Here is a 12,197-nt window from a genome sequence, read left to right as displayed (position 1 = left end):
CATGGCAGTACCAATATTCTCATTACACATATTTTTTATTTACTCTTTCATAAAATAACTACAACAGATCTACAATCATACTGCAGTTTAACAAATGAATTTTATTACAAATTAGAACATGAGAAATTAGAAGATGAGGAGTCTCTTAAACGCCTTTAATCCTTGAAGTAGGATGACAGGCAGAAGACTATTTGTTCATTCTTTTAAAAGGTCATACACATTTTCCATTTGAATCCATTCTTCAGTGGCAGACCACAGAGAAACCTCTGTATTTTCAGAATTGATGTACCTTTCAAAACTATAATCTTTGGCTTTCAAGCTCACTATTATTTGCCTTCAGGTGCAAATTTTAAAGTGTATAGGCTTCTAAAAAGAACTTTATGGCTTCAGCCAGATACTGAAAGGCTTGTAGATAAGCCATCATCACAGTGTAAATTTCTTTTCAAAATAATGTTCCTCACTCAGAGTACACTTGTGCTTATACTCGGTTCACTTGTCAAATACAAATTTGAGGTCATCAAAAGCTTCAGGGCAACTTGAGCTATTCCAAAACTCATTTTCTACCTCTATTTTGTTGGAGAAATAGGATTTCAAATGTAAAAATAACAGGAAGCTCTAAAGATAAAGAAACAAAAGCATATCAGGTGCATGCTTCAGTACAGCATTGCAGTGACTGCCTGTAAAAACAAAGTCAATTCAATACCTAAGTATCATAAAATACTGACAATATCAAAAGCAGACAATGTATCCCGCTGAACAGTTTATTCTATTCAAAGTCTAATTTTAGAATTCATAAATACATAGGTTGAGGAACAGATGCTAATGATCTCACTTAAATGTTTCTTTTATAGCAGATGAAAACTTAATCATTCTCGTTTACAATGTCTACTGTTGATGGTAAGTCATATGTCTGACAAAGGTAAATGAAACCAGGCTCACTATTCCTGTTGGTTTACATTCCCTGGCCACATAGTAGTAAGCATTTGTATTTAATTCTACTTATAGAATATGGTGTGTTTTAATAAAATAGAATGACACACAAGAGAGCACTTATTCTTTCTCCTTAAGAGCTGCATTTATTTTTGAGAGGTCAGTTTGATTTTTCATCTCCAGAGATTTTTTCCTGCAGACATCGTTTCTGTTTCTAAGTAGAGCTAAGTAATTAACACTCTTTGAAAGCAGAGACTATGTAAATACTTGGGGGTAAAGCTTTTTCATTCCCAAAGTAAAATGGAGTTTTAATGTTAACTTTAACAAGTCCAGGAATCCATAGTCTGTTTTCTATGACTCAAAGCCTTACATATATAAGTAGCCAAAGAAAACACGTTTTCAAAGGCAGGTGTTTAGGCTTCTCGTGGAGATGTAAGAACAAATGGAACAATGCAAAGAAAATTAAAATTTAAAAGAAAAAACCAACAAACATAACAAAATTGGCTGCAAACCCAAATTTATGTGCTTTGGATAAATTACTGAAATGAAAACTAGCACTACGAATGCACTCATTCAAAAATATTCCTCTTCATCTCACACCTACAACAAACTGTCACCAGCTGAAACTTGCCATATACAAATTTTAGTCAAATTTAATGCAGCCCCTTCTCCATACTACTTCTTATCACCAACTCTGCCGTTCGTGTTACCTGGTTCTATGCTCTCACTGTGATAAAACAGTACTTAAATTGCTCTTCGTGTATTTCTTCCCCTTAAATCTGCTGTTACAATAGGGACACAACTGGAATAGAAACCATTCAAGTAAGATTGTCACATATGTGACAGTGATCAGCAGCAGCCAGAATGCATTTATGACTAACCTGATCTCCTTGCATGACAAGATGACCAGGGTAGTAGGTGAGAAAAAGGCTGCAGACGTTATATATGTGGATTTTAATAAAGTTTTTGACACTGTTTCCCATAGCACTCTTCTGGAGAAATTGGCTACTCGTGGCTTAGATGTGTATAGTTTGCTGGGTGAAGAACTAGCTGGGAGGACTGGCTCTAAGAACCATTGTGAAGGAAGCTCAAACCAGTTAGCAGCTGACACCAGTGATGTTTCCAGGAGCTCGGTACCAGGGCCAGTTTTGGTTACCATTTTTATCAGTGATCTGGACAGTGTGAATTGAGTACACCCTCAGAAAGCTCACAAATAATACCTAGCTAGATAGAACTGTTGATCTGTTTGAGAACAGGAAAGCACTGCACAAGAATCTGAGTAGGCTGAATCAATGGGCTGAGTCCAGACACATAAGGCCAAGTGCTGGGTCCTGCACCTGAGTCACAAAAACACCATAAATGTTACAGGCTGGGGTAAGAGTGGCTGGAAATCTGCCCAGCAGAAAAGGACCTGGAGATGTTGATTGGCAACCTCTTGAACAGGAGCCAGCAGTGTGTCCAGATGACTAAGAAGGCCAAAGCATTGTGGCCTGCATAAGGAATAGTATGATCAGCAGGACTGGAGAGATGATCGTCCCTCTGTAATTGGCACAGGTGAGACTACAGCTTGAACACTGTGCTCAGTTTGCGGTCCTTCACTACAAGAAGGCTACTGAGTTGCTCTAGCTTGTGCAGAGAAGACTTAAAAAGTCCAGAAAAAGTACTAGAAAACAAAAGTTATGAGAAGCAGCAGAGGGAACTTCTGAAGGTCTCTGCAACTACCTGAAAGAATGTAGCAGCGAGGAAGGTGTCTGTTTTCACAGTTGAGAAGTGACAGGACATGAGGAAATGGTCTCAAATCATGCCAAAAAGGATTTAGATGGGAGTCTCTTCACAGAGAGAGCGGTCAAGCATCACAACAGACTGCCCTGGGAAGCAGTGGAGCTGCCATACCTGCAGATATTTAAGACATATGCAGACATGTCACTAAGGGAGACGGGTTAGTGCTGGGGACCTGGTAGAACACACTGACAGCAGAACCTGATGTTCTTGAAGGTCTTTTCCAACCTACATGATTCTTTGATTCAAAGTGTTTGCAGAGCAGTTTCCATACGATGTTTTAAAATTTATGTTGTGGTGAGGTATGTCTTCCAGCCATTTCACCTTAGAACTTGAGTGTAAGACTCTGAATTTTAAATCCAAAATACTTGCTTTCTAGTTAAATAATCACAGATTTTAATTTTACACAGTTAATGTAAACTCAAAGTGCCTGTCAGATATGACCATCCAGACTGAATACCCAGGCTGACAGTCAAAAGACATCAGGATAATCTCGTTTTCCCATTCACAAAGTTTCAAAAACAGAGAAAAGTTACTGCTAGAGGAAAATAAAGAGAAGACAGCAGCCTCGTGGGTTTCTCTCTACACTGAAGGTGAGTGGAAGGCTTTGCTTCCACATCAAACTTAGTTAGATAACACCAATATCATGGAAACACAGCTCAAAACGACAAGGCGTGATACAACCTGTTTTATCTCAGCACACCATTTTTTTTTTTCTTATTAAAAAACACAACAACAAAATCTTTTATCAGTATTGATTCAGACTATTTTCATTGGGAAAAGAATCATTTTCAGCATTTCATAAGCACTTCAGTGTGTCATGAATTTTTAACAATGACAGAACATGATATGTAACCCACTAAAAAAACGGGCAAATATAAAAACGTTTTGGCATTCTATAAAGTCAAAAATTTGCAAATATTAAATTATTGTATAAAACAACTTTGTAGCTACTACTACATGCAGTAGCAAACTACTGTATGCAAAATACAAATATGGAATTTACTCTGAAGGAAATATATGATATTTAATAATAGAAAGATTTACAGAAAACGTATTGATTTCAACCCAAAAATGTCTAGTGAATTAAAACTATTTAACAGCAATCACTACACATATCAACTAGGCAGTAAAAATAACCTACCAATATGTTTCCATTTGCACAGATGTTCTTTAATTTATCAAAAAGCAAACACTGACTTTTTATTTCCTTTTATTTTCTTTAGTAGATGCTACATTAAAGAAAATGTCAGCCCAGTCTCTACAGATTTCTGAAAACAATAGATGCTCTGCTTATTTGCTTTTCTTTTTATTTCAGAGAAAGTGAGAGATAGGAAAGAGAGAAAAGGGAAAGTAATGAAGGAATGGAGGAAAGGATACAGAAAGAAGCAGACAGATAAATATTTACAACACTTAAAGCAATTAGAACTATTCTCACATTGTAACATCTACATCTTGTTTGGCTGCACCCTAGAATGTACTATATCCTTCTGCATTTGTTTTCTGTTGTTTTCTGTGGATATTAAAAATCAACAAAACATATAAGGCAGCAACTAAACATAATAGGACCAACTGTAACTATTAGCTATCACAGGCCTTGATATGAATAAGATTTTAAAGACAGTCCCCAAAATGTAGTTTTTAAAACATGCATTACTTATAAGCACTCAATATGAGCAAAAGATGTAGAAAACAATAGCGCTGAATGGTGAAGAATGATGAAAAAACATATCCGTAACCTAAAAAACTGGACAGGAATGGAAGAGGAATTGGCTGCTGAAGAGTGTTACTGGCAAGACTTGCAATTTTAAAAGGAAAAACTGTCCTGAATCAATTGCTTACAGATTCTGAAAGCTATTATAACACCATGCTTAGGGTTCTCCAAGGCAAAGACCCTGAAGTCAGTGGGCATGAGAGCATGAATGTTATTCTGCAGAATCAACAGTTAAGAAGACTAACACAAGGATGACATTTGACTTATTCAGTGTTACTGACAGTAGCAGAGAAACATGAACCCTGTGTTTAAGGAAATAAAATAATTTACAAAAAATATCTAATACAAGGGGCTTTAAAATATTTTGAGAAAATATTAAATAGCCATGCAATTCCACCAAAGACATATTATTAAAAAAAAAAAAATACGACAGTGTTACTCATGAAATTCACTGTAACATAAGAACAGACTTAGACTACTGGTGTTTTTCAGAGCAGATTTTTAACCAAGGAACAACTATTTATTTATTTATTGACATTAAATCATAATAGGGCCTTTGAGAGATTGTCAAACTGCATACTTCCCTTAAATTAGAACAGGCCTAGCTATTTCATTATAAATTCAATGTCTGAAATAATGTCTTGGAAAAGTAAGGTTTAATGACTCAATCCAAGATTACAGTGCTTCCTTCCCTCACAATAAGGCCATCCACTCACTACCTGGGGCAGTAGTACATTGATGGCTATTATAAAGCACCCCACCACTGATTTTTCTGTATCCAACTGAGTTCCTTCATCAGAATATTAATTTCAATCAAATACATAAACTCTTGCTTAAAAGCAAGCACTGTATTTCTAAATAATCAAGCACTTGCTTGAGATGGAAAGGGTATGTGTAGCTAAAGACAATATGTAGCATCTCAATGTCATTTTATTCTGAAAGAGGCTTGAAGAATTAATAAAAAAGACTGCAACCAACTTTCTACCAACTGCAGGAAAAACAAAGTTGCCAGTTATAAATAACTGATTAACATAATTGCCTTGTACTCAGCAGAAATGACCTAGAAATCGTAAATTGCACACTTCACAAATTTTGTGCATTTTGATTCCATACTTTTACATTAAATAATCTAAAGTTAATTCAAGCCTTCTCCAGAATGCATCTATTACTCTTATACAGTTCAAGGAATGGACATCTCATAAAAGGATGAATTTCAGTACCGGGTAAACTACACATTTTTGTGATTTCAACCTCCGGATCAATCACTTCCAAACAGACAATTGTCTGTGACTGTTTACGATCCTCAAAACATATAAAAACTTTGAATTAATTCTCAGTGCTTCTATTGGTTATATTTTCAGATTAGGAAAGATCTGGGACTGCCAATCTAAGAAGACGCTGCCTGTTCAAACAAGATCCTGAGATACCTTCTGTCACAGAGAAAAGAGGATTTGCATTCATGCTATTAAAAAAACTAAAAAATCCAAGATTTTGAAGTTATGAGAAACAAAATTAAAGGGAAGGATGATGAAAGAACACTCACTCCATTCCTCTGTTACACAGAGGATATTAAACTAAACAAATCCTAAAATAGCATTCAGGAATATTATGTAAACTGTGCAAGAAATTAGTTTATGGTCAGATAAATCAAGAAATATTTCTGAAAAAGCACAAAGCAGATGCAAAAATTTGATGACATCATTTCCCTACATCATTCTAGTGGTCCACCAGTCATCTTCTTGCAGAAGATGATATCATAGATGCAAACTCTGTCAAATTTATTAATTTTCTTTGTAACATAGCAAGGAACATTATCCTAAATTGCTCTTGAATATGTCTCCCAGTTTTGTCAACCTTCTAGAATGTCAGCAGTGGATATACATTTTTTCTTTTTTTTACAACAGCTTTCGGAATTCCTTAGGAAAGAGTTTTTTTTTCAATTCAATATAATGCGTGATCTGTTTTATGCATGCTTCTCAATATCCAGATGGTAGAGATACTGCATGACAACCAGATCATACATCTTTTTACCTCAACAAATTGTTCCTTGAGGCAAAAATACATAATAAAAAGATCTCACAAATATGTACTATGTGATATTCATAGTCTCAGTGCTTTCGTTGTCAGCAGAAATCCAGAAGCTGAACTTTCACAGTTGATACTGGTCAAGTTTTCTGTTGTTCGTCTGGGGGAGGACAGATTCAAACTTTTTTAAACAAATACCAGAGATTGTAAATGGTGTTAATGAATTGCCATTATTTGTAAAAACTAATAGGTGGATATCAGTAACGCCTCAGTTACGTACTTCTAACCTTAAACATGGTTTAATTCCTGTAACTGGCAACAATGATTCAGATTTTGAATGCACTTCAAAATATTGGAATATCTTAATAGCAAAGAATACATAAAGTATATATGAATATAGTACTCACCAATTTTAATCTTTGTAAAGGTATTCTGCTAGTGTCTATCGGTGTACGTTCTGTGACATTACCAAATCTGACTTCTGGAACGGCAATTGCACACATTACATGAGCCCACCTGTGAAAAGTGGCAGGTCAAGAATACTACCAGAAAAACCCGGTACAAATACAAATGATGTTTCATTACCTGCAATTTGTTGTTTCTATTTTACAAGGCAACCACATCCAGACATTTGCCTTCAAGGATTTCAGAAGACTTCTTTGAAACAAGTTAACACGATTTACAACACTAACACTTCATGTAAACATCATTTCAGACTCTAAATTTTTATTTGAAAAAAAAAAAAAAAAGTAAATACTTTTCATATTGTATTTCTTAAGTGCAATATCTTTGTAGGTGTTCTATCCAGGGGCGCATGCCTCAGCCAGGCTGTTTTATTAATAAGCAATTTTTCACCTACAGTATTTTCACAGAATCATAAAATATATCAAGTTGAGGGACCCACAAGGCACACTGACTCCAACTCCTGGCTCCACCCAGGACCACCCATGTTCCATGCCCACCTGGTGAAGAACCTTTTCCTAACGCTCCCTGACCCTCCTTGACAGCTCCATTCCATGCCTTTGGTCCCTGTCACTGTGACCAGAGAACAGAACTCAGCGCTGCCCTTCCGCTCCCTTTAGAGGAGCTGCAGCCTCCTTCTGCTTTGAGCTGAACAAACCCGGGGACCTCAGCCACTCCTTGCATGTCTTGCCCTCATAGACCATTCACCATGTTTGTTTCCCTCCTGAGGAAGCTCTCTAATAGTTTTACGTCCTTCTCGCATAGTGGTGTCCAGAACTGCACACAGTGCTCAGAGCGAAGAGTGCAGAGCAGAGTAGAGTGAGACAACCCTTTCTCCTCACCAGCTGACAGTGCTGGGTCTGACCCACTCCCCAGAGTACAGCTGGCCCTTATGCTGCCAGAGCACACTGCTGACTCATATTCATCTTGCTGTCAACTAGAACCCCCAAATCCCTTCCCATGGGCTTGCCTTCCAGCCTCTGACCGCTCAGTCTATATCCAAGGTTGCTGTGACCTGGCAGAATTGAACACTAGCTCTTTCTTAATTTCATATGCTTGGTGATTGTCTAGTCCTGAAATACGTCAAAATTCCTCGGCAAGGGCTCTCTACCCTTGAGGGAGTCAACTCTCAATTTAGCATTGTCCACAAAATTACTTAGTACACATTTGAGACTTGTGTTCAAAAAACAGAAAAACATTGAAGAAAACTGGCCCTCAAAAAGAGCCTCGGGAGCACTGTTAATGACTGGCCATCAGCCTCATAATGTGACCTCATAATGCTTTGAGCCCAATAATGCTTCAAGCCCAACCTGCAGGCCAATTGTTCACTCATAACATTTTATTTTTGTCTAGATGTGTACTCAACATTTTCTCTAGTAGGATACTAATAGAGACAGTACAGAAAGCTTTCCTGAAATCCAAGAAGTTCACATCTACTGGATTCCTTAGATCAACCTGATGGGCAACCTCATCACAGCATAAAAAATTAAGACCCTTAATTAATAAAGACAAAACCCTCGCGAACTCGTGTTGGTTAGGACCAATGACAGCAATGTCACTGTCATCATTAGGGCAATCCCAGACAATAGAACAGACTGGGAGAAGAACTTATTGAGAGCTGCTCTGCTGAGAAAGATTTTGGAGTCCTGGTGTACGAAAACCTGGAAGTAAGCCAGCAGTGTGCATTTGCAACCTGGAAGACCAACTGTATCCTCTGGTGCATCAAAAGAGGGGATGCCAGCAGGGTGAGGGCAGTGACCTTCCCCTTCTGCTCTGCCTTTCCGAGGCCTCATTCAGTGTACTGTGTCCAGATCTGCTTCACCCAGTAAAGGAAGGATACAGAGCTGTTGGAGTGGATCCAGAGGAGGCTGGAATCATTTAGATGATCGGAGGCTGCGGCATCTCTCTTAAAAATATAAAGGCTGAGGGAGCTAGGCTCAGGGAGAAGAGACAAGCACAGGGGAGACCTCACTGAGGCCTTCTAACACTTAAAGGCACCTTACGAAAAGGAAAGAGACTTTTTATAAGACCTGATAGAGATAGGGCAAGGGAGGAATGGTTCTTAACTAAAAGGGGAGATTCAGGGTAGATGTTGTAAGGAAAACTTTTACTGAGAAGATGGTGAGGCACTGACACGGGTTACACAGAGAAGCTGTGTATGCAATGAATGCCCCATTTCATGCCAGAGGGGTTGGAAGTAGATGATATTTAAGGCAGCTTTCAATCCAAGCCATTCTGTAACTCTCCAATTGTCTTTCAGGTGTTTTTCAGTAACTCCCAGAATAATCTCCATAATTTTGCCAAGCATTGAAGTGAGACTGACAGGCCTGCAATTATAGAGTTCTCCTTATTCTTCTTCAAAACTGGTATTTTCATAACATTTGCCAGCTTCCAATCTACTGGGACCTCTCCATATTTCCCACACCATTTAAAAATAGCTAGAAGAGCAAAGGTGACATCAGCCAGCTCTCTGAGATCAATTCTTCCAGGCCCAAAAAACTTGTATGCATCCAGCAGAAAATCTTGCACAAATCTGGGTTGGCTGGGAGTTTACTGTTAGAGCAGTCACAATCCTCCACCTCGTAGGACCTGTAGTGCACATCACTGGTATTGAAGACAGAGGCAAAGAGGGCATAAAAGTCTCAATTTTGTGTCCCAACTTGTGAATAGCATTAAGTAGCAGAACAATGTTACTTCCAGTGCTCTTTTTGTTGTTCACATGCTTTAAAAGGGCATACACACTTTTTTTTTCTTTTAATAACATTTTTCTTTCATTGATGCCTGCCTGCAAAATTGCACTCTTAATAACAGGTGTCTTACCATCTAAGCTTTATGTGGACAGAAACGCTATAAATAAAATGTCTCTTCAATAAACCTTAACACAGCCCTTTATACTCTGACTTCTCTCAACATAATAGGACTTGAAATAATTGCTGTGTTCACCTGAGAAGAAGGAATCTCAGTACACAGAAAATACCTCAGAGTTGGATTTTATACTTGATGGAGAAAACAAAATAGTAATTGGAACACACTTCTGAAAACTTTCAGAAGTTAAAAATAGGAGATAACGCTCAAAGATAGAATACTGAGGAAAGTGAAAACTAGACACTGTATAGCAAGTGTAATGTGTTATGGAAACAGGAAAACAAGAAGTTAACTACTTTTACAGAGCACATTACAGAAATCTGTAATAGAAACCCAGAGGGATGAAATGCAAAACTGAAGACTTCAGGAATAATTACAAAGAGGAAGACACTTTCTGAAGCTCCCTGTAGTGGTTTTTATTCCTATGGCTAAATCTTGTAACCTATTTCTACAATATTTTAATTGACCTACAACAAAGATTTCTCTGTTTTCAAAGATGCAATCCAATAGCTCCAAATATCAGAAGGACATCACAAATTCTATTTTGATGTAATTTCCTTTTTCTCAAGTTAGAAAAAGCAGGTAGCAAACAACTATTTAGGAGAGCTAAGAACAGATCTAAAAGCCAGCTGAGTACTGAGTATTGGCAAGTGCTGGTCAAAATCTCCATTAATATGTCAACAGAATTAATGTTTGTTTAAGTTAAGATCTGATCCATAAATTCCACATGCAACATTCTCCTCACCCAACTATTTACAACACTAAAAAAAAATACTATGCAACCAGTTGCAAATCGCTAACAAATTCTGGCCTGATAAGTGGAATGATCACACTGCTGAACAATCACGCTGCAGTTCTAAGGGTTAAAGAAAGAGGTTTACAAGATATTGCTAAGTTACTAAAAGAATGCAACAGGTTCAATGAAGACTCAAAATACATGAAGAGTGTTCCAATACTGGGATTAAAAATAATAATAAACTGCACCACTCCCCATTTTATCTGTTTCGTTTACTGTTCCAGTTTCAGATGGGATACAGGAAACTTTCTCCCTAGTAGATGTTATGGTGCTGCATGTTGGATTTAGGATGAGGATAATGTTGATAACTTTGATAGGATCAGCTCCAGAATGGAGGCAGCTGGGAGACTCCTTCCAGCAAGGCAGAACCATGGTAAAAACCACAAAGAGAGAAGCACAGGGAGAGATAGGAGCCCCAGCCTTACCTGACCAGGAAGGGAGAAGCACTGATGAGGAACAGCTCTGATACAGCATGGGCAGGGTGAGAAGTGATGGTGCAATCCTCCACACACACAGAGACAGACCCTAGGGAGTTAGAGTGACCAGGGGCATGGTGACAAGGGCATGGAAATCATTAAGGGCATGGTGTGGCATGGCAGTTTGTGCGGGTAGGACATGTAGGAAACAGAAGATGCGGAACACTTTCTTCTCATCGAGGAACAGCACTCTGTTGCTGCAGTTCGCTCAGGCAGGGTTCTGTACCTTGCATGCAGATTCACAACCAGGGAAGTGCTCCTGATTTCTGTGAGTATGGAGGTGGGCACTCACCTGAGGGTTAAAATCAGTGCCCCTGCGAGAAAATCCTCAGAGATACCTGATATATTTACCCAGAATGAACAGGTGAGAAAGGAGATTTAGGTTAAAGCAGCTCGTTGCACCAAATGCTTTGAACCTTCTCCTGGTGTTAAGGTAAGTACCTGTCCAAGGTGTGCACAGGCGAATGATCGTTTATGACTAGTGGCTGAGTTGCAAGAAGCAGTTAAAAAGCTGCATAGCATTAGAGATCCTGAGAAAGAGAGCTGGTTTAAGGACCATATTCCGGGACTGGATAATACTGAGGAGGCACTTTAGCCCCTGGTGATACACAAAAGCAGAGCTCCCCTTCAGCCCCCACCTTCTAACTTCACTACTAAAAGCAGATACTAAGCTTATGCAAACCCATGACCAAGGTCTGCAAGGAGAAGTCATATTAACAGCTTACAGAGGACATCATAAAAGGAAACACCGAGTGCTTGTAGTCGGTGACTCTCCCTTAAAAGGCATGAAGGGTCCCTTCTGTCGGCGTGACAGGGTCTTGATTGCTTTGCTGCCTCTCAGGAGCCAAGATATGGGATACTGGAAACAGTGTGCAATAGATTGTCTAAAGCATAGACTATTATTTTCTGCTCCTTTTTACTGTGGGCATGAATGACACTGGAAGCTGGAATATGGGCAGAATTAAAGAATAGTATAAAGCCATGGGAGTGCAAGTGAAAAAGACTGGTGCCCAGGTTACCTTCTCAATTTTGCCAGCTGGAGGAAAGAGGGCAGCCAGAAATTGACATATAATGCCTGTCCAAATTCCAGATATATGGCTGGTGCTGACACAACACTCACAGTTTTCATGACAATGGGAATTTCTATGAG

General features: G+C 38.5%; 1 protein-coding gene across 2 annotated transcripts in view; it reads right to left on the bottom strand.

Moving 5' to 3' along the window:
• Positions 1 to 12,197, bottom strand: part of KDM4C (lysine demethylase 4C) — a 298,880-nt gene that overhangs the window by 67,712 nt on the left and 218,971 nt on the right. For both annotated transcript variants that reach the window (XM_042826899.1, XM_042826898.1), the window contains exon 17: positions 6,856 to 6,964. In XM_042826899.1, coding sequence (XP_042682833.1) covers positions 6,856 to 6,964 — 109 coding nt within the window. The remainder of the gene's footprint in view (positions 1 to 6,855; positions 6,965 to 12,197) is intronic.

Source organism: Centrocercus urophasianus, unplaced genomic scaffold, assembly GCF_019232065.1.
Source record: "Centrocercus urophasianus isolate 14NV4802_14NV808 unplaced genomic scaffold, USGS_Curo_1.0 seq_27, whole genome shotgun sequence".
Taxonomy (NCBI): domain Eukaryota; kingdom Metazoa; phylum Chordata; class Aves; order Galliformes; family Phasianidae; genus Centrocercus; species Centrocercus urophasianus.
Note: the sequence above shows the minus strand (reverse complement) of the source record. Positions and strands in the feature narration are given on the sequence as shown.